Raw genomic sequence first — 27,441 nt, 5'->3', positions numbered from 1 at the left:
TTTGAGGTAAATCTTGGATTGCACTTAAATTCAAATGATTTTTCTGCTTAAAAAGGTTGGAGACCCCTGCCCTAAAGCAACTCATGTAGGCACAGAGCCATGAAGTGGATCCTGGACAGAGGGGGACTGGTAAGGTGTGGGAGGAGCTCTGTGGAAAACAGTGGAATTTTCCTCCACCTGTGAGTTTTACCCCCTGGAGCCAGAGAGTTTTATCTCTGGCCCGGTTATATCAGCCCAGCTGTAAGCAGGGGCTAGATCTGAGGGTACAAACAGCCTCACCCAGCTCTAACTTCAAGGGACACGTTCTAGCGCCTTGAAGCGAGCAGGCGGCCAAGGAACGGGGGGGGGGAGGGGAGCGCTGTGCGGCTAGAGGCCAGCAGACCACACAGCCCCGGCCTGCAGCCACTCTAAGCAGCCCCGCTGGCTGGGACTGGCAGCTGCAGCAGCAACGCGGCCAAGGGGCGGGGCTCCGCTCTGCCCCCGCCCCCTACACTGCGCGCCCGAGCAGGCGCTGCCATGTGACACCTTCCCGCGCGCCCCAAGCTGCGTCCTTCTTCCCATCGCTCCAGCGCAGCGAGCCGGGACACGCGCCGAGCCCGGCCAGGGGGCTCAGTCGAGCGCTGCACAGCGGCTCGAGCGGCGGGGCTGAGCCCGGGTGGATTGCGTGGCGCTCGGCTAGCGCGGCGGGTGCCTGCGCTCGCTGCCGCCGGCTCCCGCGCGTCCCCTGCCCGCGCTCGCCATGGCGGAGCCGGCGGACAAGCTGTACCGGGCCGAGTACGCCAAGAGCGGCCGCGCCTCGTGCAAGAAATGCGGGGAGAGCATCGCCAAGGACTCGCTGCGCCTGGCCATCATGGTGCAGGTACCGCGTGGGCCGGGAGCCGGCACCGCCCCCAAGCTCCCTGCGGCTAGGCCGGCAGCGGCCACGTGCCGCCTTCCCCTCGGCGCCCCGGGCCGAGCGTCCGCCCCATTCATCCCTCTCGGTTTGCAGCGCGGCTCGCGCTCCGCGGCTGCAGCCTCTGGGGCTCGCGCGGCGCGGCGGGCTGGGGTCAGCCGGACTTGAGCGGGGTTCCGAGTCGCGAGCGGGGGGCTGCTCTTGCAAGCTGGAGGGGATCGCTGTTTCCGCAGAAGATGGTGTGATCGGTGCACATCAGTCAGAAGCAGTGACGTGATCTCCGGCTGCCCTGACTAGGGGGCATTCGAAGTCCATACCTTGAAATGAGCGAGAATGCGAGATGAAAGGCAGAAGGCAGAGTCATCATTCCCAAGTCATTGCGTTGTCTCAGCTTGCTTGATGCTGTGGTTAGATGATGGCAGAAAGCAAAGAAAACCTTAAGTTATGTGCTAGATGGCTTCCATTTTAATTTCTCTCTATTTGGTTGACAGTAATTAGTTGTGTAATTTTTAGCTGATTTTCACAGGAAGGCATGATTTATTTAGAGTTGACGAAAAGCAGTATAAATTCTATCCCTGATAGAATCTCAGTCCATGTGATACTGGACTCTAACTACATTCACTTCCTCACTGGGGAATATTGGCCATTTACTCCTCAGTATATTTTTTGTGAATTGCTTATCATTTGTAAAGTACATTGGAATGCTCTGTTTACCTCAAACAAAATACAGGACTATGTAGCACTTTAAAGACTAACAAGATGGTTTATTAGACGATGAGCTTTTGTGGGCCAGACCCACTTCCTCAGATCAAATAGTGGAAGAAAATAGTCTCGACCATATATACCCAAGGATACAATTTAAAAAAAACTGTTTACCTCAGTCTGCAGCTTTGAGACCTGTATGTGGAGACAAATAATTGCAGATGGGGGAGGGCTGGAGGTCAAAATGAGGCATTTAGTTGAAGTGTGAACTCAATTTCCATTATTGCTGAGGAACTTTGAAGGCATTTTCCTGGGCAGTTTAAGATGTGTTTTGGACAATGCTATTTGTGTTTGATACACAAATCTTCCTTCCTGTCTGTAGATGAGTTTAACCTATTTTTAGTGGCAAGTAGCATTCCCTCTCTCCCCTTTTTTGATCTTTGCATTTGTAAAGAAATCTGCTTTACCACCTTATCAGTGAATTCTCACACCTTGCTCTATTTTTCCCTCTGGTTAGATGCATTTGTTGCCAGGTCTGACAAGACAGCAAAGCTGCACAGAAGGCTAGTGTACACAAACCTAGGAATTTACCAAGGTTAAAACGTGGTTATGATTACTCTTTTTCTTTTCTTTTTTTTTCAGTCCACACAGGAACACGTGTGTCATAATTATAGTTTGGCCACATCCATGATTAAACCTGGTGCAGAGGCATTCTTCTGTCCTTGGAATTAATACCTTCTTAAACGACATATCAGTTAATTGATTAAACAGGATTTTACATAACCCTAGGCTTGCCTGCGGTAGTGATCACTTACATCCCTAATGGGGAAGAGTCACTACATGTCTAGTCACTTCTCCCCTCTCCCTCCCTCCCCCACCATGCGCAGTGGGGAAATGGTGCAAGTGGGGATCGAAACAGTCCATGCTCGCGAGGGTTCCCAGCTGTGCCTCTGCCTTTGAAATGCACAAGTCGCAGGCGGCCCCCCTTATCGACTAATCAAGTAGTCGAAATTCCATCGACTACTCGATTAGCTATTGAAATTTAACATCTACCACAGACCCTTTATGGAGAGAGGTCTAATTTCTGTTGCTGTTGCCTTTGCTTCAGCCAAATAAGATAACATTCCAGAGTCTTGAGCACTTCACAAATTCCTCAATAGGGGACTTTTCAGATAATGTCCAAGTGCCAACTATTCCTAGTGTGGTTGTGTTCTGATCCCTACATCTCTATGAGCAGGGCTCGCCGAACTGCGGCGAGCCCTGCTTGCCAGCCGCGCTGTCCGGCTATCTGCACATGCGCAGATTGCCCGAACCCAGCTCTTCTGGGTTGGCGAGTAGATTGCATTATTTGTCTAGCTCTGCCTATGAGTGAAAGTAGCACAGGAGGGAGATCTCTTCTCGTTAGGGTAGGGCTTGAAAAATCTGTCCAACTCCCACTGAGTTTATTCACCACTGGCTTGCAGCCTTCTGCTTCCCAAGAGGCACTGATACTCTTCTAGTTGTTTCCATTAAATATAGGAGGTTCCCCCATGAATGGCAAAGGTTTCCTGCATGCCTTTTTTTCCCCTCCCAAAATAGAGCTGTTTGTTGTAACGTAGGTATTTAGCTCTGTAAAACACAAAACCTCAATTTATTAAACTGCCTTTATATTTTTCTTCCTTCCTTTTCTCTTCACTTCTTTTCTTTCTACCACAATATAGCTAGGTATCTTTTCCTCCATCTGTTTTGGTGTCTGCTCTGTTTCCTCTCTTGCCCTCACTTTATTCACTTTACTCTTGCCATTCCTTTCTACCTTATTCTCTGCTTCCCAATCAGACCCGTACACAGAGGGGGTGCAGAGCGTGCGACTACACCTCCCCCTGCCAAGGCTGGGGTGGCATCTAGCCAGCTGGGGGAAGACTGGGGTTGATCTCCCCCCACCATGGGGGAAGAGGCAGGCCAGCCATGGGAGTAGGGCAGCCACCAGCTCCTTCTATGGCTTGCACCTCCCCCCCCCCCCAGGAATTCCTGCATAGGGGCCTGCCATCATATGTATGGAACTTACTCACAGACTCCTCATTCTACTCCCTGTCCTCTACAGAAAAGGCTCCTGCTTCCCTTTCAGCAAAATGCCTGTCAGAGCCCTGGCTCCTCTGGAGTCTCCTCTCCTTCACAGCTCCCTACTCTGGGCATCTTCTGGTCTCTGCACTTGTGGGGTCCCTGCTCCTGAACAGCCCCACATTTTCCTTCCTTGCTCTTCCATCAGCCTGGGTGAGGCCGGCAGACACTTACTGCTCTGCGCCAATGCAGTCTGATCACATGCCCCATCTAGAACTTGTACCCTGGACCAAGGGAACTTTTTATCTTGTGCATTAGAATGGTGCTTCGGTTGTCACTTTTGTGGTTCATTCATAAAGGGCTGCATTGAGGTGGGGGTGTGCAATGAACCCTGAGATTTCATTTCCTTCCCTCTTCAAAATGTAATCTGCATATTATCCTGTGCTGCTGTCTGAGCCAGCCTGTAATGAGATCACACTTGTGACATCTCCAAATGTTATGTGGATCCTCAGTGAGACATGCCCTTTACTTATCTTTCCCTTCCTGTTGAAGGAGAGCATCCTTAGTGGGAAATGGCACACAGGGGAGTGTTCATCATGGCCATCTGAAACAAGCTCTGCACTAACCAGGAGAGCTTAGTGTTATCTTGGAGTTTACAACTTGCTTTAGCTGCTTATGTGCTCATACCACAAAGTGACCTGCAGGGTCCTGTTTTCCAAGCTTGTTAGCAGTTTAATTGTGTGTAGGGGTAAGTGAATGGGGAGTACTTCGTTTGTATACGGTGTATTTGCATAAGAAGTGTTCTTCAGATTGTTACTGACTGGTGTGGCGCTTTTCCTTTTTTTTGCCCTGTTCTGTGTTTTCATTCCAGCTCCCTGCCCTGCTCATCTTACATCTCATCTTTGCTCCAATGATTATTTTGCATTGCAAGGAAAGGTTTTCATCCCAGAGCCCTTTGGTTTTACCCCATACTTTGCTGAAGCTGCACTGTTAAGCAACTTAAGACCCCCTGCCAAGTACTGAAGGTGGGGCTTTGGCAACATTTGCTGCCTAGGGAAGAGAGGAGAGTGCTCTCTCACTTTTAGGTAATGGTGCCCATTGTCTTTTAATATGCAAAATGGACATCAGCTTCCAGCTCCTCTGAAGAAGTGGGTTTGCCCACAAAAGCTCATGATACTTTGTTAGTCTCTAAGGGCTTGTCTGCACAGCAGGGCTAAAGCCGAAATAAGCTACACAACTTGAGCTATGTCAATTGCGTAGCTTAAGTCGAAATAGCTTATTTCGGCTTTTGTCATGGTGGTCTACACAGCAGGAAGTCCGAGAGAACGAGCCCTCTTCCTCCGACTTCCCTTACTCATACAGTGAGGGTTACAGGAGTTGGAGTAAGAAGTTCTCCAGCTTGGCGTTATTTTGATATTGCTGAAATAAACTGCTTGTAGTGTAGATGTGGACTATGTTATTTCAGCCTGTAGGCACATGAGTGGCCAGGGAGGCTCTGTTCACTGTCCTTTCCTGAGTGCTGGCTCCGCAGTTCCCCCTGGCCAGGAACCACAACCAGTGGGAATAGTGGGGCAGAGCCTGTGGGCACATGGGCAGCATGTGCCACCTCACTGGCCACCCATGCACTTAGGAGCCATAGGGATCTGGTGGCCACTTCTTGGCAGCTGTGGTAAGCGCTACTGGCACCCTGAATCCCCTTCTGCACCCCAAACCTCTTATCCCCTGCCCCACCCCCCTGCTGGATTCCTCGTACCCTAACCCTGCCCAGCCCAGCATCCTTTCCCACACCCAAACTCCCTCCAGGAGCCTGCACCCCACACACATACCCCAACCCTCTGCCCCAGCCCAAAGTCCCCTCCTGCATTCCAAATCAACCCGCTCATCTCTGGCTCTGCCCCGGAGCCTGCACCCCCAGTCAGAGCTGAGACTCCCCTCCTCACTCCAACTCCTTACCCCAGCCTAGTGAAAGTGAGTGAGGGTGGGGGGAGATGGAGTGACTCAGAGCAGACCCTTGAAGAAGGGAGTTCCTGAGAATCCTTGTGACCCTGCTCTTAGCAGCAGGTCACTTGTATTAGTGGTACTTACATAGGATTTTGGATTCTTGTGCCCTGTTCTAAATCCCTGCATGTGGTTAGAAAGAAAGGGCTCGTCTACACTGGCCCCTTTTCCGGAAGGGGCATGTTAATTTCAGCTATCGTAGTAGGGAAATCCGCGGGGGATTTAAATATCCCCCGCGGCATTTAAATAAAAATGTCCGCCGCTTTTTTCCGGCTTTTAGAAAAGCCGGAAAAGAGAGTCTACACTGGCCCCGATCCTCCGGAAAAAGCGCCCTTTTCCGGAGGCTCTTATTCCTACTTCCCTTCAAAGTAGGAATAAGAGCCTCCGGAAAAGGGCGCTTTTTCCGGAGGATCGGGGCCAGTGTAGACGCTCTTTTCCGGCTTTTCTAAAAGCCGGAAAAAAGCGGCGGACATTTTTATTTAAATGCCGCGGGGGATATTTAAATCCCCCGCGGATTTCCCTACTACGATAGCTGAAATTAACATGCCCCTTCCGGAAAAGGGGCCAGTGTAGACGTAGCCAAAGTGTCTAGGTTAATATACAGAAGTGGCTATGTTTCCTTATCTGAATTTCCTCCCCTCATTCTAGTGTTGCTTTCTTCCTAGTCACCCATGTTTGATGGTAAAGTCCCCCACTGGCATCATTATGCTTGTTTCTGGAAGCGGGCCCGACTTGTGTCTCATGCAGATGTTGATGGCTTCCCCGAGCTCAGATGGGAAGACCAGGAGAAAATCAAAAAAGCAATTGAAACTGGAGGAGCTGGAGCAGGTATGTGAGGCAAAAGTGATGTTAATGGAGATGTAAGATGCCATATCCATTTAGAGCCAACTTAGCTACGCTCACGAGGATGTGATTAAAGGTACTGGGTTTTTTGCTCACTTGCAGTGATGTCCCTTCAGATGGCAAAATCAGAATAATCACTGGAACTTTCTTGATTCTCGGTAACAGCTAGGATACTCTGTATGTTGAACCTAATGAGAAAGTGACCAAACAGTGTGGGGGGGGGGAGCAAGGATATTGCATCACTAAATATACTTTTTCACTTACTTATCTAATGGGTTTTGTCCACGAAAGCACATGATTCTATATAGTTTGGTCTCTAAGGTTCCCTAAGACCACTCGTTGTTTTAAAAGTTCTAGACTAACATAACTAGCCCTCTGAGGTTTTTTAGCTAGTGTAGTTTCAATTAGCTGATACTAGTAAATCATCTGTAATACACAATGGAAAAGAGGGAATGTTTTAGTAACCTAGTACCTTATATAATTACCATGAAACCATCACACCTACCAATATATCAGATCCAGAAAACACCAATAAAGATTGCATAAGCACTGTGTATTGAGAGTTCAGTGTAGATAACTAAATGGTCAGGGAAATGATCTGATGCAGATTGGAAGGTCTTGGGTATGTATAGCACTCCTACATGTTACAGTAAAACTAATAATATTGAGCAGACTGCAGATACCAATGTCTGTACAATACAGGAATTGTGGGAGGCTTGTAGATTAAAGTCAGCCTATCTGACACATAACCTGTCAAAGAAAATGGTTGTGTATGAGGTGTGGCTATTTGCTTGACTCCAGCTCTGGTCAGGTCGTCTTCAAAAGCAATTTTTATTTATTTTATTTTGTACTACTTCTAGAACAGAGGTGGCTGTTCCAGGCTCTGGACACCCTTGAAGATCTTCTAAATTAAGTATGCAGTTACATAAGCAGACTTACACAATTCCTTCTTTCAAGCATACAGAACACTTGATTTTTCCCAAGTGCTTTTAAAATACTAACTGGTTAATCCTCACAGTATTCATGTGAGCTATAGTTAAACCTGTCCTCTCTTGACACGTGGATACGGAAGCACAGAGGTGGCGATTTACCTCATTGCAGCTCAGTGACAGAGCTGGGATTAGAGATTGGGTCCTCACTCTACTTCTTTGACAGGCCAGGCTTGTGTTCTTCAGGGTGGAACATTCATCTCATAGGGATTGTTTTTTAAATTGAAGTTGGAGGAACTAGTGTTATTGCAGCATTATGCACTTTTTGACAAGTGCAGAGAAAAGACTGAAATTGTCTTCCCCAGTAGTGAAGACTGAGGCAAAGGTGAGTAAGCCTAGAATTTTATTGTGGATCTGCAGACATCTTAACGCTTTCTGTGGGATTCTGAATTGCAGAGAGGGCTTTATGTGTTTTGTCACTGAACTTATTTCAGTAAATGTACTGAGCTGTTGCTAATGTGGATTATTTCATAACTAGTCTCTCGTTATGTTTTGGGGGGGGGATGATAAACAATTGGGGAGATTTTAAGAAATAAAATGAACAACTTCAGAAGTTTAATGATGGGTTTTGCCTCTGTTCTCTAGGTAAAGGCGGTGACCAGGATGGAGGTGGCAAGGCTGAGAAGAGCTTACATGATTTTGCTGCAGAATATGCCAAGTCTAACAGAAGTACCTGCAAAGGTTGTGAACAGAAAATAGAAAAGGTAGGGACATGCAGCTATTGGGGTTTATCCCCTTCTAGTCCTAGCTGACACAGTTAATTTCATGAGTTCTGAACTATTGTTCTTTGTTTTCCTTCTCTCTTTATATATGTATAAATGTTTTCCTGTGGGATGACAGAGTGACATCATCATGACACACTGTGTCCACAGGAGCCAAACTCCATTCACTCCCCAGGGTCCAGGTGGAGAGCTGGGGCTGTCTGTGGCCAGGGCAAAAGCTGGAGCTGGCATGGCCTCAGCCTGGCCCCCCCTCCCCCCCCCCGCCGGCAGCTGTGGGGAGACCCGGACCAGAGCCAGGCTTGGTGCGCAGCGGCCTCTGCCTTCTCTAGCCACTGGGGGCAGAGCTGGGTCTGACGTGGCTTTGGCAGGGCAGTGGGATTGGTTAGGTTTATGCCTTGGCCAGGGGTGGGAGAAAGGACCGGGGCTAGCACGTGGCCCCAGGGTGGGAGGAAAGGTTATGGGGGAAGGGCTGAAACAGCCTTGGGGCCAGGCCCTCCCACAGCTGCTTGGGGGGAGGGGAGGAGCAAGAGCTGGGGCCAGGCCCTCCCTGGCAGTTGGCGGGAACGCTGGGGGGGGGGGAAGCAGGGGTGGCCCCCCCCCCCTGCACTCCCAGTGAGACCTCATACTCCCGGCCCCCTCAATTGCCCCTTCCACTGAGATCCCTTACCCCCCAGTCCACTCCTGCCTCCTTCCCCCTGCCAAGCACCTACTCCCAGAAAGAGGGGGATTGGCGAGTGTAGCCCCCTAGTATTTTGGGTTTAAAAGTTGTAGTGCTTTCAGAAGAACTGCTCTGCTCTGAACAGTTTGCCTACCCACAGCTCTTTCAGTACGGGAAGGTCACTTTTTCAAATCTGACCTCTTGAGGCCCCCTGGGATTTACTCGTGCTGAATCTTTTTAGTGAAGGAAAGAAAAAGTTTACTTGGTCCAGGCAGTGGAGCTGATTGGCAGATTATTGCTGAGATTCCTGCACAAGAAAGGCCTGGAGAGAAGCTTTGGCTTCCCATTGTTGTATTGTAAATGTATTTTTGTTCAGGAAGGCCAGCAGGATACATACACATGCACACAGAATGCAGCTCTCCACAGATTCATCCCATCACTGTTTTGTAGAGTTTGTCCTGTTCCTCCATGTACAGGTATTTAAGAAATCTTGCCAAAGAAGGTTCTGAATTTGCAGCCCTTGTTAATGTGAATATTCTACTGAGTTCAGAGAGAGTACTCATTTGCAGGGCTTGGCAAAAGCCGCTTGCTAGCCCCGCACTGCGCATGCGCAAGAGCTGCATGCGCGCGCCACCAATAAACGGGGCGTGCGGCTGAAATCTTCTTGCCACGGGAGAGAAGATTCGATAGTTTATCGAGCCCTGCTCATTTGCATAAATGTTCACATGTGTTTGCAGGATTAGAGTCCAGATTGCTTTTGAAATGAGGCTTTCTGAGTGATTGTTTTGGATAGTAAAGGCTGGATTGTAATTCAGAATAAGATCTGCGGACTTTGGGTCACACTTCATTAGTACCCACATACTACTTTCTGGAGAACCAAAGTTTTAAACTTCCTTGCATGGGAGCCTACTCATGCATGATCTGCTTCCTTGACCTCCATAAGATTTCTTGCACGAGTAAAGGTTTCTGAATTGGGTCTAAAATGTGGTTAGCTATTTTGAGTCATTGCTGAGCAAAAATTACTTAAGACTTGAATTTTCTTTGCTCAGATTGATTATGGGATTTCCAATCTTATTTTGTAAATTAAGTATGGGCTGAGATGAAAAGTGAAAAGTTTCGTTCAAAAAGGGAGTTTTTGGCGCATGGGGAACCAGGGGAATTAGAATGAAAGTTATGGTGTAAATTTCAATGTGGCTGCTAGCGGATGATTGGAACTGTTTTTGCTACTCTACTATTTAAGAAGCATTTCGTTCATTATAAATTCACCAGCTATTTCTCTGAATTAATATTCAAATCTTCCTGGAGCAGCATGGCAGCCACGCCTGTATTGTTGGTTTTTCTCCACTTCAGGGCCAGATCAGAATTTCTAAGAAGATGGTGCATCCTGAAAAGCCCCAGCTGGGAATGATAGATAATTGGTACCATCTGGACTGTTTTGTGAGCCACCGAGCAGAATTGGGCTTTCTCCCTGCATTTGGTGCCGGTCAGCTCCAGGGCTTTGGGATGTTGAAAGCAGAAGATAAAGAAGCTCTGAAGAAGCAACTGCCTGCTGTGAAGAGTGAAGGGTACGTGGGGGATATGAGAGCCTGCTGACTGGAAAACACATAATGCACGTCTTTACAGATTCGGTGTTTTAAATAGGATTTTTTAATGTAATTGTCTTATCATTTATTGTTTGTATAGCAGTAATGCCTGTAAGCTGTCACCAGGGGGATTTACAGCCCTGTTGTGCTAGCCACTGTGCAAAATAAAACAAGATTCATTCTTGCCCCTAGGAGCTTACAATTTAAGCATCTCCCTTGAACACATAGTGTGTGCAACCATGCAGCCGTGACTTTGAACACTGACGTAATATTTTGTGCCATAAACTTAGCAATCATGAAGGTCAGTTGTAAAGATTCTGTGCTGCACTGATAGTGGTGTTAATGTCCTTATTTCTCATCCACTGAAGTGATTCCTTAGACTTTCATTCCTCCCGTGCCACTAGCACATAGGACTCTCCAGGTCTTCCATTGATTTGTCACTCACTAGTTGTGGTACTTTTCAGGGGATGCCAGCACATTCATATCCTCTGGGCATAGAACAGTGACAGTCTTGGCCTGCCTTACTTAGGCACCCACTTCAGTGCTTGCTTAGTCTGTCTCCCTTCTACCATGTGGTGTATATGTCCCAATCACCTGCACTTTCTTTGATATTTTCTAACGTGTCTTGCTCTGTCAGCTCCCTTGCTCTCACATTTGTTGTTGTCATTCTGTGAAATGTGTAGTATCTTCCTCAGCTCACTGAAGGGTAGTCTCCACTCTCTTATTAGCTGCTGTCATTGGCCAAACCTCTGCACCATCTAATAGCATGCTCAGTACGGTCATAAGGTATAATCTTATCTTTTGTTTGGTGTGGGAGAACTCTGACCATATGTTTCACCTTTTAGACATGGTGTTTGCTTTTCCTAATCTTTTTCCTATGAGTATCTTTTTTGCGCCCACCTTCAAAAGTGTGCACACTTCTCAAGAAGCAGAACTCTTCTACCCATTTGACTTTTCCATCCACTTAAGCCTTTGTATCTGTGGTCCACTTTCCTGCTTTCATAATAAGAATGGCCAGACTGGGTCAGACCAAAGGTCCATCCAGCCCGGTATCCTGTCTGCCGACAGTGGCCAATACCAGATGCCCCAGAAGGAGGGATCATGACAGGTAATCCTGGTTTTTGCTGCATTTACTTTCAGTTCCATTGTTGCTGCTTCCCGTTCTACCTCTGCTGCAAGGCAGTCATTCTGTTCCACATCCTATTTAGGAAAGCGGTGTTGTTGGGAAAGTTACAGTCTTGTACTCCTGCTAACTCTTTTTACGTCTTCTGCAGTGTCTTTTGTTACCTGTTTCATCTCCCAACCTAATGCTAATGCAAATGGGATCATTGATAAAGTGTTCTCTTGCCTAATTCCAGTCACATCATCAAGCCACTCTGGTCTGTATCTGAACATACTGGGCATTTGCCTCAGTCATGTACATTGTTTATTACGTTGATCAGTTTGTCTGGTATCCCATAGCTTAGAGCAGGGGTGGGCAAAAGGGCTTCCGCAAGCTGGATCCGGCCCACCAAGTGGGCTGATCCAGCCCGCGGAGGCCCTGCCGCTCCCCTACCCCGAGGCCGTGTATGAAGTTTCCTCTACCCTGCTTCCACCCTGCAAGGAGCACATGGTGCTTATAAGTGCCATACGCTCATGGCAGGGTGGGAGGAGACTTTGTGTGCTCCCCGCCCCCAAGCCCTGATTGGCCTTGTGGCAGAAGGGGGAGCTCACAAAGTCTTCTCCCATCGCCAGGGCCATGGGCGCTGAGGGGGAGCCTCTTGGGGGAAGGGGGAGATTTCACTTGCTCCCCCACCGCAGACCAATCATGGTCTGTGGTTGGGGAAGCAGAGCAGTATTCCGGCCCTGCCCCTTCTGGTGGAGCCCAAGGCCACTTTCAAAAATTTCTGAAGTGGCCCCCAGTAAAAACTTATTGCCTACCCCTGGCTTAGAGCAATATTTCATGGGATGTCCCTGCTGATATTATCAAAAGCTTTCTTGACATCAGTGAAGTTAAGTTGGATTTTTGCCAGGCAGTAACTTTATCAGTGAGCTGTTGAAGAGTGGATATCTGTTCACAGCATGATCTACCTGGATAGAACCCAGCCTGATCTCCTTGTAATATTTTATCCACTACGTTCTTCGTTCTGTTCAGCATAACATTAGCCAGTACTTTGCCTAGTATCGATAGTGGTACAATACCTCACCAGATCGTGCACTGAATAAGATCACTATTGGCAATGCCATGTTGATACCATCTTTCCAGTCTTGCAGTGCTTGTTCTTTCACCCATATTTTGTTACTTTTGATCGTTGCTCATTCAGAATTTTACCTCTCACCTGTAGTTCCTCAGTTTGAATTCTGTCAACCCCAGGAGCTTACCCCGTTTGAGGCCTTTGATCAGTCATGGGCCCCCACTGCCTTAGATGGTTGCTTTAATTTCATCACATAATTGCTCCGTCTTCTATTTCTTATTTAGCATCAGCATGTCTCTTGACTCTGTGCATGATGGTTTAGCACTGGAGATTTCAGTATAGAATGAGAATCTCCTTTCTCATCTGGCTTGTTCTTTGTGTGTTTTCAACATCTGTCCAAGAGAATCATTGATGGGCATCACCTGTGGTGATTCAGTTCTTCAAAAGAACTTTCATTATTCTGTGGAGCTGCTTGAAGTCTCCTCTTTTTGCTGCATCTTCTGCTTTTTTGGCTTTATCTGAATCCAGGTGTTTTTGTCTTGCCTGCATCATTTATTTTTATCCTTTTCTTTGTGTCTTGCATCTGGCTCTAAGATTTTTGCCAGCATCTTGCTCTGATCCTCTTTTGCCTTCAGAGCTTTCTGCTTGTCAGTCACTGCCTATGTCCAGATGTAAACCATGCATCTGTCTTCCATCCTCTTCAGTTGTCCACTATTCTTCTACTGTCTTGACAGGATGTTAAGTCCTGTTTAATCCATTAACCGCTCAAATGAGGGCAGATGGAGGGCTGGCCAGACTGGAAGGGCCTCTGTCAAGGCCAGGTGCTGGTCTGGCAAACTGCTCCAGCCCTTCTGGGCCACCAGTTAACCATAACCAGTGAGCAGTCACATCCCAACTCTGATCTGTGCTTTTGTTTTTGGACTTCTCTATTGCTGTAACACTCTTTGTATCCATCTTCCCTGCTCTTTTTGAGTTTGTAACATGGCCACTAAAAGATAATGATCAGAGCCAACATCTGCTCTTCTGACATCTCTCAAAAAAGATACATCTGTTAGATATATACCTGGCTACGTCTAGACTGGCATGATTTTCCGGAAATGCTTTTAACCGAAAAGTTTTCCGTTAAAAGCTTTTTCGGAAAAGCGCATCTAAATTGGCACGGATGCTTTTCCGCAAAAGCACTTTTTGCGGAAAAGCGTCCATGGCCAATCTAGACGCGCTTTTGTGCAAAAAAGCCCCGATCGCCATTTTCGCGATCGGGGCTTTTTTGCGGAAAACAAATCTCAGCTGTCTACACTGGCCCTTTTGTGCAAAAATGACTTTTGCCCGAACGGGAGCAGCATAGTATTTCCGCAAAAAGCACTGATTTCTTACAGTAGGAAGTCAGTGCTTTTGTGGAAATTCAAGCGGCCGGTGTAGACAGCTGGCAAGTTTTTCCGGAAAAGTAGCTGATTTTCTGGAAAAACTGGCCAGTCTAGACACAGCCCTGATCTGTCTGGATGACAGTTGTGCTGTCTGGCCATCTTCATGTAATGTTGTTATGAGTTCTCTTGTGTTTGGAAGTGTCTGCCTCCTTCTACAGGGTGTTTCTCATTAATAATTCTGCTATCTTCTGTTGCTGGGCACCGGCTGTGCTAGACCGGGGAAGGCACTGTCAGCCTGGCCCCAAGAATACCTACTGTAGTTGTACTGGGGACGGAGTGTTGCTGCCCCTGAGGGCCCACTCTCCCCATGCTCCGGGATAGGGAGGCTGAGGGGCAGGGCTGGGGAGAGAGGCCTTCACCTGCCACCCATGTACTGTGGCATTGACTTCCTCCCATATAGTAGAGTTGTTGCCAACATACGCATCAAAGTTGCCTGTCATCCACTTGATGTCATAGCTAGGCAATTCCAAGACTTGGTGCTTGTGAAATAGATCTTTTTCACCATCACCTGCTGCATTCGTGAGTGCATGTTCTTGAATTACTGTACACTTGTCTTGTTTCCAGCCCAGCTGCTGCTGTTCCGTCGTTCACTGGCTCCTGAGCCAGTAGAGTTCACTGTGGTTTTATTTGCATAATTCCTGTACCTCTTTCTCATGCTGCTCCTTCTGAGTGTAAGATTGTAGAAACGTCAAATGCAGTCTTGCTATTTCCTGCCCATCTCGTCTCACTGACACCAAGCACATTCAGATGTTTTTAGGGGTTGGGTTTTTTTTTTTTTTTTCCATTTCTCATTAACCTGTACCAACATCCCCATGCACGGCATGTTCATTCCTCTTGCCTGCTCTTGGTACAGATTTGGTTGTCAGGATTTGGCATCTCAGAATCTCCACTTCCTTCCAGCTTTCATTGAGATCTACTGTACTTGTGGCTTGGGCTCCATCTACACCAACTGCCCTTGCGTTTTGTTTTCACTGAGCTGTTTCTGTTGTGGGGAGGTTTTATCTGAGTAGGTCACAAACTCAACTGCAGATGTCCTCCCCTCCATCCATGGAGCTTGGAGTCATCACTTTTGCCCATGGACACAGAGTAGGAATTGACTGTCAGTCTTTTATTTCCCTGACCACTGAACTGGGTGACAAAAATTGGGTCTAATCAAATAACTTACATTGAAATGCATCTTTTTTATTTAATTTTCAGTGGTAAGAGTGAAGCATTATTATTCGCTATTCAGAGTTCCAGTACAATACATGTACAAAGCACTTTTTGAAAACTCGTATCTAAGGCAGAGCACTTGCCATTCCTAGTTGCAGCATTTGTGAGGAACGGAGGAGGGGAAATAACCATGTCCTACAGGTAGTTCATAGGCCTGGTTTGGCAGCACGAGCCAATCTTATCTCTTTGTTAATGAAGGTTTTTGATAGTTACACCGAATAAGGAATATGCTATATTATACAAGCAGTAAGTGTGTAGTTCTTTGTGAGGAAAGGATAATTGTGTGACAGTCCCTATTTAGTAATAGCAAAGCACCTTGTATTCTTCAGTCATCCCTATACAAAGTGATTTCATTTTGTGTGGTAAGATTTAGGGATGTAAAATCCCTTTTATTTGGCTAAATGAGTAAAAACTGGCTCCCCGCACAGACCAGCTCCCACCTGCTACCCCTTGTTGCTACCTCTGATACAAAGGCAGCAGCACAAGGTGGCAGCAGCCCCTGTCTGCGGGGGGGAGGCCCGAACTCCCTGCAGACAGAGGCTGCTCCAGCATCGCTCTCCTTACCCACTCTATCAAAGGACAGGTAGGCAGCTTCGCAAAACCAGTGCTTGTGGGGAGCTGACTTTTAAGCTGGCTCCCCCTGAGCACTGGCTCCTGCCTACCCCCTCTGCTGCCTCTGTGGGAGGTAGCAAGCAGGGGGCAGGTAGCTCCATGTGAGCTGAAAGGTGCAGTGAGCTGGCTTGAAAGCTGGCTTCCTGTGTGTACCAGTGCCCGCCTGCCCTCCTCACCCTCCACGCTGCTGCCTCTGGCTGGGTGAGATCAGGTGCTCATGGGGAGCCGGCTTAAAAGCTGGCTCCTCACAGGCACTGGCTCCCACCCCTAGGCAGCATGGGGTGTTTACATGATTGTACGCTAACATCTGTACGTCAGAGTTGATTAACTCAGGATTGAATTGCCTCCTGGTCAAAGGAGGTACTGCAAAGCTTTTTAAGTGGAGTGAGAGAGCTCAGAGCTTGTCTATACTGGCAAGTTTCTGTGCTGTAACTTTCTCATTCAGGGATGTGGAAAAACATCCTGTGAACACAGCAAGTTACAGGGCTGTAAAGTGCCAGTGTAAACAGGGTCCCAGCTCTGGGCGCCTCACCCCTTGTTTAGGTGGTTTCCATAGGACACTGGGAGATAGCTGGTGCTGTGGCCATGCTTTCACGTTAAGGCACTGTTGTGGCGACATTTTAGTGGTTTATGTGTAAATTTAGCCTCAGTTGGAGGGAGGCTGCAGAGGAGACTGGTCTCTGGCAGAGAGAATCCCTGAGAGAGGGTTTAACAGGTTGGACACAAAGGTGGAAAAATGCACTGCAGCAAGTTCAGCTCCTGCAGGGGAAGCCCTGGGAAGGACCAGCAAGGAAAGTACAGTGAAACCCAAGGGAATGGAAGGTGGGCCTTTGGAATTGAGAATTTTATGTGACTTGACTGGAGAGCCAACCTAAGAACACCCAGAGGGGAATTTGGGGGAAGACGCCATCTGAGAGGCCAGTACAGACCAAGAAGGGGCTACTTGGGGAATGTGGAGTAGGGTATAAGAGATGAATTTTGCGTAAGGGGGCACCCTGAGGGGGAGGATGCACATTAATGGTTCTAGGTGTCAATAGTTGACAGCGGCCTTCCAGAATTTTTTCCCCATTAATGCTTTCAAAAACTTGATTGGCACGTGTTGTACACATGAATGAAGGAGAAATTACGATTCTGCTCAGAACAGGCATCCAGTGAGTAGAGCACCAACTCAGCAGATTAGTGTAACTCTAGCAAGAGGGACTTATGTACAGACGGTCTCTTTTGTGCCAGTCTGCTCATTTTCCTAACCTAGACTTTTGTAGATGTAGTGAGTTCTCAGAACCATCTGAGTTACAGCTAGTACAGTTCACTGATCATAATGGACACGGTTATTGCTGGGTAGCACCAGGGAATTGAGCATCTTTACACTTACCAGCTCTACTGTGGTGTGTACCATTCTCAAAGGCAGAGAAGTGAAAGTTTACATTTGCATGCAGTTTTCTGGTAGGCTTTGTGCTCTGGTATGTGTTCTGTTTTGCACAGAGTAACGTAAATTTAGCTGGATCAATATATAACAGTTTGCTTCAGTTCCTTTTGGCAGAGCAGAAGTAGTTTCATTATGCAAATGTTTCCTCTTGTCTGCTTTGGATTTTGGAGATTATGCTTAAACTGTGAAGCCTTTACAACAAGAGGCTATAGGTTGGTTTGTTTAAAAAAAAAACATGACCCCTAAAACAGGCGTGGGCAATAATTTTTGACGGGGGGGCCACTCCAAGATTTCGGAAAGTGATTGAGGGCTGCACTCTTCCATTAGATTAATGGAGGAAGTGTGGGGTCTGGGATGGAGGTTGGGTGCAGAAGGGAGCTTGGAGTAAGGGATTGGGGTGCAGGAGGGAGAATGGAGTTTGGGAGGGAGTCTGGGTGAAGGAAGCAGCAAATAATGGGCATGAAAATGCCACTTCAAGCTAGACTGGTCTATCAAGTTCAGTACCTTTCCTTTTTCTGTTCATGTTTTGTGGTCACACTAAGGGTGCTAAGGATAAGCCATGTGTGTAAAAAATAATTTTAGTGTAAATTGGAAGCAATGTAGAATTCTCTTGCTTTCTTATTGCTCGCCTTTTACAAAGAGAAAGGAAGACATTCTCCTGACACCCAAAACAATAGTGATTCATAGAGAAACTAATACCCCAGAACACTTGCCTCACATTAGCTCTCGCAGGAGAAATGAACTGAAATCTTTAGTCTCCGATCACTTTTTATTAAATCGGGTGAGATTTTAACAATGAGCTTCAAAGATGCCTTTGACTTCCTTTTTCAAAGCTCTGTTTGAACCCAAATGCTGTGACTAGAATACCGCACACACCTTTCACGTTTCCATCACACCCTCCATTGAGGACTCAAGGAGATTTTCAGAATTAAGTCTTGGAGCACTTCTTGTGATGGAGACAGTGTTACTTGCATATTCCAGATTGTGGGGCAGGCAGATTGAGGTACAGACGGTTTATAGAAAGATACACATTTTATTTAGATGGAAGACTTGCGCCAGGGTATCAAAAACATAAGGAAAATTTTATGTAACTGTTCCCTGTTTCTCTGGTCTGCTGCAGCTGAGACTTGTCCATGGTAACACAATGATTCAGTGGCAGAGTTGGAGCTGCAACCCAGATCTTCCGAGTTCCAGTCCAGTACAATCTAAGCCCAACACCTGATTTTCCTATATGTGCTCTGGGCTTTAATGTCTAGTCTTGAGGTAAAGTAGGTAGATGCATTGGCTGGGCTCTTTGCTTGGCAATACAACACTGTAACAGCATGAGAGAGAGGTTGTGGCTCTGTGCCAAAAGGCTACATTGGCAGTTTGTCAAAAGTGTCTATGGGCTGTACCTCATTTGAATATCAACTAGCTTGTGTTCTAAAAATAGAATAAATGCCCATAGCTCTTGTAGTGTAGAAATTGCTGTTTATTTGAGACAGCTTTTACTGGCAAAAGAGAGATACCATCATACAAGGTTGGTTTAACTGTATTGTTATATGAACCTGCAGGGGAATAGCACTCATGCAAGGAACAAGAGCAGTCAGTTGATTCTTTGAAGATGGGAGGCAGAGGTAACGGTCTTTGTATTTCTCCCTTTTCACACTAGTGGCTGGTTTTGCTGCACTTTAAACTTTTCAAGTGTAGACAAAGTGTAAATCTGCTATAGGGATGTCATTATGTAGATGGGTTTATCGGTTAATCTTGTTGACTACAGACATTCTCCCCCCCTCCCCTTGCTGCTTCTGTATTGGGGGGGCAGGGAGGGGAGTGGAAGTTGGTGCCCGTGGGGAGCCAGCTTTCAAGCCGGCTCCCCACACGTATCGGCTCTTGCAGTCAAGCCAATGGTGGGGGGAGCCAGCTTAAAAGCCAGTTCCCCTCAGCACGAGCTCCACAGTGCCACCTGCCCCACCCCCTCCACAGCTTGGGGAGCAGGGCAGGGGAGGCGTAACAACGCAGTCTCTTATGCAGAGAGCCTGGACCTGCCATGGACAGAGGCTGCACCGCAGCAACCTCCTCTGTCCCCGCAGCATCCAATCTCCCCGCAAACAGAGACTGCTGCCATCTCACACTGTTGCCTCTGTATCATGCAGCTGGTCTGCAGGGGAGGTGGTTTTTAAACTAGCTCCCCTCATGGACTGGCTCCTGCTTGCCACCCTATGCTGCTGCCTCTGATGCAGAGACAGCAGTGCAGGGTTGCAGGGGGCTCCCTGGGAGTGGGGCCAGGAGCACGCTGGCTGCCAGCCCCGCCCTCAGGGACTATCAAATAGTCATGTAACCACTAAAATTTCATACGGTTACTATTCAATTCCACAATATCCAACATCCCTAGTCAGCTACATCTGTTGATGCTCATGACCCCTTTTTAGTTAGAAGGGGAATGGCAGTGTAGCATACAGCAGCTATAGCTGTACTTCCATAAGCAAGATGAAAATCTATTAAATCTACACAGACAAAAACAAACCTTTTCTTAAAAAAAAGTTTAAAGCTGTAAAACTTGCTTGCTTGTATACAGGGAAAATGCAGCCTGTGCTTTGCCCGCCCCATCCAGTATGATTAAGAAGTGTTTGCATTCACGTTTTTCTAAGACAAATCAGTTACGGCAACTGACTTTCTTATGCCTCTTGCTATCTGCTGTCCAGATGTTAACTTACAACGTACACTAATTCCTCTACCAGGAGGAGAGAGTAATCCATTGCCGCATGACTCTGAGGAAAACCATCCAAAGATTTCATTAGCTAATGGAACGTGGGCACAGTGCCTCGACTGCAGTGCCTTTCAGTGGTGTATTAGGCTTCTGGCTATTCATGTGCTTACTCTGATTGCAGGGAAAAGTCTGATTATTACGTAAGTGTGTTGCTTAACTTTCCCCTTGCCAAAAAGGAGGTATTTTAGATTCTAGTGCACTAATTCAACAATGTACTTCAGCATGTTCCTTAAAGTTAAACATGTGCTTCTTCCCAAGTCAGAGAATGTAATAAATTTAAGCACAAAGTGCTTTGCTAAACAGGGCCGAAGTCGATAACTTTTTGCACAGATTGGGTTTGGTACAGGTGACAATCATGCCGAATTTCCAAAAGACTTTAATCGCTGCAGCTGGTACATAAACTCTATTGCCAAATAGGAGTTCACCAGAGAGATTCCTGGCTTGGCTCACTTGGGGAAGGTATTGGGTGGACTCATTCACTTTGGTGACACTTGAAGGCAAGGCTCTCTCTTAGCTTGTTTTCCTGGGTATTCATCCCGGAGATGAGTTGCAGGCATGTCGATGGATGGAGGGAGCATGTGGCTTCTTTTATGAAATACCAGTGATTTCCAGGATGGGATGCAGCTTTTCTGCCTCTGTCTGGGTCTTCCAGCTGGAGATGATGGTTGGTGTGCATCCATCCAACCATCGTCTCCAGCTGGGAGGCCCAGACAGAGGCAGAAAAGCTGCACCCCATCTTGCAACAACAAACATGCAACTCTGTTTAGAGAGAGATTGAGAAGAAGTGAATGCTTTAAAATGCTAATTTGGTAGACAAGAGCCCTGGGGATTAGCCATTTCCCCCACAAGTGTGATCCTGATTAATAATAGATGCTGTTTAAAGGGCTGCTGCTGGGTCACTGCAGATAAAATCCAAGTTTGGCTCACCTCTAGCCCCTCAGCAGGTTTTATAATGTCTAAATGCAATGGAAATATTTCTACGAATCATTGACTTTTGCATGAAAATGAATCCTTTAATATATTACTTTTCGCTATGTTCTTCATAATCCACATATGTCAAGATTGGGCTAATTTATTTCCACGGTCAAGACTGACAAAAGTGTACAAAGAGTAAACCATGTAAAATGGTGATAAGTAGTTTCATAGGGAATACTAGTTTCACAATCCAAGATGATGGTAGAAATGTAGGTACGGTCACTTTGTTCTTAATATACAACAAATATGGTTTTGAATGATAGGAGACCTGGAAAAATTAAACCACAAGTCAAAAATGCTATGTGTATGTATCCTGTCTTGAGTTTGGGGTTAGTGTATGTCCCTCTCTCTTGAGCTGTGTGAAATTTCTCTTCTCTGCAGAAGAGTGAAAACATTCTTAATTTTGAACACATCAAGTCTACCGTGGCCAAGAAAATGTAATGCCTGGATTTGGAAACTTATAAATTGTCTTCTGTGGGCCCCTTGTATTTTGTTTTAAGTGTGCCAAATCTTTTGTTAGCTTTCATGTGATTTCCTTATCTAGCTGTCTTTCTAAGCCAAAATTTTATACTAGAATTAGTAGCAGCCACTGCAGCTCCAGCTAACTTAGGTTAAACTACTTGTGAAGAATTGTGTTATAACACAGGGAGTATAGTGTCACTTTACAACCAGGGAGCCTGGCATAAACTCTTTTTCTGTTGGATACGTAGGTAGGTTTCATTTGGGGTCTTTGAAAGAAAGCTGACCTACCAAGGTCATTGTGTTTGCCATTTCTGACCGTTTAAATTGATTCAGAGCCTAAAATGAAAAGCCAGATTCTGCTGATAAATTATCCACTAATGTTCCTATTGTGAGGAGTTGTATTTGTGCCACCTATTACACTGAGCTGAGAAAATTTCTACTGAGTTTATATTTGTGTTGTCTCAAATAGTTAATACGACTCCTGATTAATATTTCTGAGGCTCTTAGGTGATGCATTTAATTTTTTTACATGTACTTTTGCCAGTCTGTACAGGTCTCCAGCGGGCAGTTGTTCTAAGCAGACTTAGTCGGTTCATGATTTTCCATTGAGCAGATAACTCATTTATATTGCATTTAAGACCTATCAGGAAGGAAATTTTTTAAATGAACTAATGTTGCACAAACCAAAAAGTTAGTCTGCACAACGTATTCCATTTCTATCCAACGCAGTCAGAGTAAAGCTCTGGTTGTTGCTGCCAATCACGCTAATGATTTCCCTTTGTGTGTGCTTTTCTCTCCATTAGAAAGAGAAAAGGTGATGAAATGGATGGAAGTGTGATCTCAAAAAAGAAACAAAAAAAAGAAAAAGAGAAAGAATCCAAGCAGGAGAAGCTATTGAAGGTTTGTTGTTTGTGCTACCCCAAACTTCTAAAACTTTCTTTCTTAAAGGGTATTAAATGCTGTTGAAGTTATGCTGGGTTGACAACCATGACACGTAGAGTTCTATTTATTCACTGCTATAGGATCTAGAGTCTTATTTATTCTCACAAGTACAGTGTGAGCTGCAGCAATGTAAGCTTCCTCATGCTTCCTTGTTAGTGTGCTTCATTGTAACATGGTACAGTGGTGAGAGTTCACTGTACAAACCCATTTAGATCTTGGACCCTGAAAGATGTAAAAGACACTTGTGCTGTGGAGCCCTTTTTGCTCCTGTTAGGAACTGAGTTGAGAACAAGACATTCGATACAGGTCACCAATAGGGTATTGGATGGTAATTGCTTTAGGTCAGTGGTCCCCAACCATTTGAAGCTGCCGGGCGTCAGGGGGCATGGCCGTTCGCCTGCCGGGCGCCAGAGGGTGGGGACACTCGCGCACCCGGGGGCGGGGCCGTGCATACGCCACACCCCCATGAGTCACGTGCCTGGGGCCAGCAACCCTATGCGCTGCGTGGCCACAGGCGGGACCGCCCATTCGCAGCAAGCCTGGGGCCACACGCCCAGGACTGGCACCCCCCCATAGCCGCACGCCCAAAGCCGGCACACACCTTCTCTCCCCCCCCCCCCCCCCATAGCTGGTTGCCTGGGGGCAGGGAGGCTAATTTGCTGTGCTCCTGGGGCCGGTGCCCCCCATAGCCGCGCGTCCGGGGGTTGGGGCGGCCAATTCGCCGCGTGCCCGGGGCCGGCGCCCTCCATAGCCACGCGCCTGGGGCGCAGGCGACTAATTTGCCGCTTGCCCGGGGCCGGAGCTCCCCGTGCTCTATGTGCCTGGGGCCGGCTCCGGCACCGCGCATGCGCCATGCACCCGGGGCGGGGCCAGCCCTGGGCACTTGGCGGGTGCATACAAATCCCCCCGCAGGTGCCATGGCGCCCGCGAGCACCGTGCTGGGGACCACTGCTTTAGGTCCTTGCTGTTGCATTAATTGAGATGGAGTATGTGAGCCTAAAGAGTCAATGGTGTTAATGTGACTCTGGCATTGTCCAACCATATACAGTGTTAAACAGGTTTCACATTTTGCTTTGTAGAGACTTTAGCCTGCTCGTTACTGCAACTGACATCCTAAACATCTTTTAAATTCTTTATTAAAGAGACAGAAAAGGAGAAACAGCTAAACCTCTGAAATGTGAAATACTAAATAAGGTTTTCATTTGAACAATATTTATTCCCTTTTCCTCCAGCTGGGTTTTTAAAATTACTCCTTCCATCCCCCAATTTGACAATCTCTTAGATAGTATTAAAGAGAGTAATAGAGCCCTTTTGAGGGGCAGAGAAGTTAGTGGACATGGACGTGGGCTGGAGCTGCTGTTGTTGAAGTTTCCTAGAAAAATACAAATGAGGGAAGAGAGAAGTACGGCTTGTCTCTGTGGTGCTGGCTTTCACTTGCAGCCTCTCTCCTGGAAAAACACAGACACCGCGCACAGTCTCATCAGTCATGCCGAAACCTGACAAAGGTGTTCCAGCATCCGGCAAACTCTTTGCGAGTGTTCTTTAGTTGCTGCTTTCTGGTGTGTCGAAAGCCTGACAGAAGTCTGCTACTTCAGGATGGCTCTTCTTGGAAAAGGATTGCAAATATCCAAGCTGCTGGGTTTTTCTCAATAGGAGCAGACAGAGCTGATCTGGAGCATCAAAGATGAGCTGAAGAAAGTCTGTTCCACTAACGACCTGAAAGAGCTGCTGATAGCCAACAAACAAGAAGTGCCTTCTGGGGAATCTGCTGTGAGTTGGAGTTTTATTTCCTTTAGGAATGCTGCTGTGTCTGTCTGTCTGTCTGTCTGTCTGTCTGTCTGTCTGTCTGTCTGTCTGTCTGTCTGTCTGTCTGTCTGTCTGTCTGTCTGTCTGTCTGTCTGTCTGTCTGTCTGTCTGTCTGTCTGTCTGACTGACTGACTGACTGACTTGGCCAGGAGGTTCATTCACAGTGACCGTTGGTAATGAGATCTGAAGGGAAAACCTATTATAAAATCTCAAGAACAGAAAAATCTGTTGAATTGCAAAACTTAATTCCTTTTGTCAGAGTTCCACTTCAGCACACAGGCCTGTGAATGGGGGAGGAAATTGCCTTTGTGATCTGCATTGGAAGGTGTGACTCATCCCTGCCTTGGAATGTTTACCTTTCCTAAACAGTGCTAAAGCCTCAAGGGTGGGGGTGGGGAAGACCAAAGGTGGGTTGAGCACAGTTGCTCTCCAGGATTAAAATGGTCAAGGACCATTTTCCATTGGAGAAAATTATTATTATGGACTGTGTATTGACAGCTGATTACTGTGTGATCAAATGTAACACCCATCTTCCAGCAACATTATTAATTTACTCTAAGTGGAAATGTGCTTAGCACTTTACATTTTCTCAAACACAGTGCAGAAGCCTTGCCGTAAGGAGATGACAGCCCAAAGGCACAAGGGGGTGCTCGTGCAGGGACATGCTAATTTAGTGGCATGAGATGAAGGCTTTGTGGGACAAGTACTTTTGAAGAATGTCTTTTTATCCATAAGCTTCAGAGGGGTAGCCAGGTTAGTCTGTAACAGGGAAAACTTAAAAAGCAACAAATAGTCTAGTAGCACCTTAAAGACTAACAAAACATGTAGATGGTATCATGAGCTTCCGTGGGCACAACCTACTTCTTCAGATGTCACAGATACCATCTACATGTTTTGTTAATTTTAATCAGTGACATCTGAAGAAGTAGGTTGTGCCCACTGAAACTCATGATACCATCTACATGTTTTGTTAGTCTTTAAGGTGCTCCTAAACTATTTGTTTTTGGTTTTTTTATTCCATAAACTAGTTAGTCAGCAAGAAGCACAGTTTGTCTTTAGGTAAGGGTGTTCAGTTGTGTGCAAGATAGATGAATTCTCTGACACAGTGCCTCTTGAGCTTGCGGTGTGTGCGCATCCACAGTTATCCTGGGATGACCTGTTTGCTTCTCTGTTGCTTTAGATCTTGGACCGAGTAGCAGATGGGATGGCATTTGGAGCTCTGCTTCCCTGTGAAGAGTGCAAGGGACAGTTTGTGTTCAAGAGTGATGCATACTACTGCACAGGGGACATCACTGCTTGGACTAAATGTGTTGCCAAAACGCAGATCCCCAACAGGAAGGAATGGATAATCCCAAAGGTAGGTGCAGCAGACTTGACAATCTGAAACTCGACCTTTTAGTTTGTAAAATACTCTTGCGCACATGCAGGGGAAGCACAGAGGTTAATGCCTCTACACCTTGATATTAAAGGGCGGGACATACTGTAACTTCTGTGCTGCTCTGCCTCTGGGAATGGGAAGAGCTGCTCATAGCTAATGCATAGGGGAGATGATTACACAGTAGCACTGGGTTGGAGAGATGATTTTTTTTCCGATTCCTTGCTGTTTCCTCTGCTTTTCCTCTGAATTGGGGAAAAAAAACATTTTCAAAGACAGTGCTTGTGACTTTTAATAACCAGTGTCTTGACCAGGCCTTTAAAAAAAATTACAAATATAGGTATGTCTTCACTTATAAAAATTGTCTTTACTGGTGACCAGCAGCAGAAACGTGAAATGTTCATGAAATAGCAATTGAAGAAATTGAGGGTTTTTTTTTTCTCCACTTTCTGTTTTAAACGGAGCAAATGTGTCTCAGGGATTAGGTTCTTGTATAACAGGGAACAGTGTTCTCTCATAGTGAGAGCAAGATGGGGGAGTTCTAGGACTCCTAATTCTGTTCCTGGCTTCCACTAAATTGCTGTTTTCACCTTGAGCAAGTCACTTAAGTTTTCTGTGCCTTAGTCTCCCAGTCAGTAAAATGGGATAGTTATCTACCTTGCATGGGATGATGTGTCTTATGCAGTAAAATAATTGTGAACTACTTTGAGATCCATATAAGAATCTTTCAGGAGTAAATGCCAAGATTTGCCCAATACTGAATTTAGTCTTTTAACTTTGTTACATTATTAGTATATGTTAGTCTTTTTATGCTGCTACCCCATAGGAATTCCGGGAAATCTCCTATCTGAAGAAATTTAAGTGTAAAAAGCAGGACAGAGCATTCCCTCCAGAGGCTGTGGCGGGGAACACTGCACTTCCAGCAACAGCTTCTGCTCCTTTGACAGAGAAAGCATCTGTGCCATCAGGTAAATGACTGGCTAAGCAGTGTTCAGAGCAAGGAGAGACTGGTTTGAATGGGGATATGTCTCTCCAGTTGTTGGAGCCAAATAACACATACTTTGTACTTTCCCTAGTTGGCAGTGGGGGGCGGGGAGTTGGCAGATGTCAGTGCTGCCTTAAGGTTTTGCTCCCAGCACTCCACTGGCAAGGAGGCATTGAGCGGTCTTTTGAGACGCCTTTGTATCAGTGTGTGTACTGCTCACCCAGCCTGTTTGGCAGAGTTCCTTCCTCTTGCTCTGCTCAGTGACTTGTCTGTTATACCTCACTTCAGGAGGGGGAGCGTGGTTAGCCAATGACATGGTGTCCCTGAAGTGCTGTACAATATACCGTACCTATCCTTCTCTCCAACATTGGGCTGAATTGCCGAGGTGAGAAGCAGAGGTCACATCTTCTGTTCCCCACCCTCCATATGGATAGATCCCAGCTGCAGACTGTGGGCAAATGCATTTGAGATCTAAGTTATGCTTCGACAAGTCCCCAGGGATCCTCTTACTCTACCGCGTTTATAACTGTTTTTGCAGAGCTCATCCAAATTCTTGAGCAGTGTGACAAGAATTTCAATGTTCAAAGGAAACATTTCATGAAGATGGTTCCTTGCTTGATTTTTGTGAGGAGCATCCATAGACCAGAGTCACATGTTCCATGTCCAACATTAAACTAGCTTGTTTGAAATCATTCATTTGCGCGTGGCTTATCAGTCATTGGCTTCTCTCATCTAGCGGATATTTCTTCTGCCCTCTGGATCCAGACTCCTCCAACATTCTCCCACTGACAGTAGCAAACCAATGTTGTATCCTTTAGTGGGAGATGATCTGCCTATCTGTAGGAGATGCTCAGACTTATTCAGCCCTCAGCACT

At 46.5% G+C, this 27,441-nt stretch overlaps 1 protein-coding gene across 2 annotated transcripts in view; it reads left to right on the top strand.

Annotated features, from left to right (window-relative positions):
* Positions 1-570: 570 nt before the first annotated feature.
* PARP1 (poly(ADP-ribose) polymerase 1) overlaps positions 571-27,441 on the top strand; it is a 60,531-nt gene continuing 33,660 nt past the window's right edge. Inside the window, exons 1-8 of one of the 2 annotated variants that reach the window (XM_075925305.1) lie at positions 571-859; positions 6,295-6,457; positions 8,047-8,165; positions 10,192-10,406; positions 22,262-22,358; positions 24,054-24,170; positions 25,387-25,563; positions 26,408-26,549. In XM_075925305.1, the coding sequence (XP_075781420.1) occupies positions 740-859; positions 6,295-6,457; positions 8,047-8,165; positions 10,192-10,406; positions 22,262-22,358; positions 24,054-24,170; positions 25,387-25,563; positions 26,408-26,549 (1,150 nt within the window). In that variant the 5' untranslated portion in view covers positions 571-739. Of the gene's footprint in view, positions 860-6,294; positions 6,458-7,178; positions 7,787-8,046; positions 8,166-10,191; positions 10,407-22,261; positions 22,359-24,053; positions 24,171-25,386; positions 25,564-26,407; positions 26,550-27,441 lie in introns of those variants that run through there. The other variant, XM_075925306.1, reaches the window with a different exon arrangement.

The sequence above is a fragment of the Pelodiscus sinensis genome, chromosome 3 (assembly GCF_049634645.1).
Source record: "Pelodiscus sinensis isolate JC-2024 chromosome 3, ASM4963464v1, whole genome shotgun sequence".
Classification (NCBI taxonomy): Eukaryota; Metazoa; Chordata; order Testudines; family Trionychidae; genus Pelodiscus; species Pelodiscus sinensis.
This window is presented reverse-complemented; position numbering and strand designations above follow the sequence as displayed.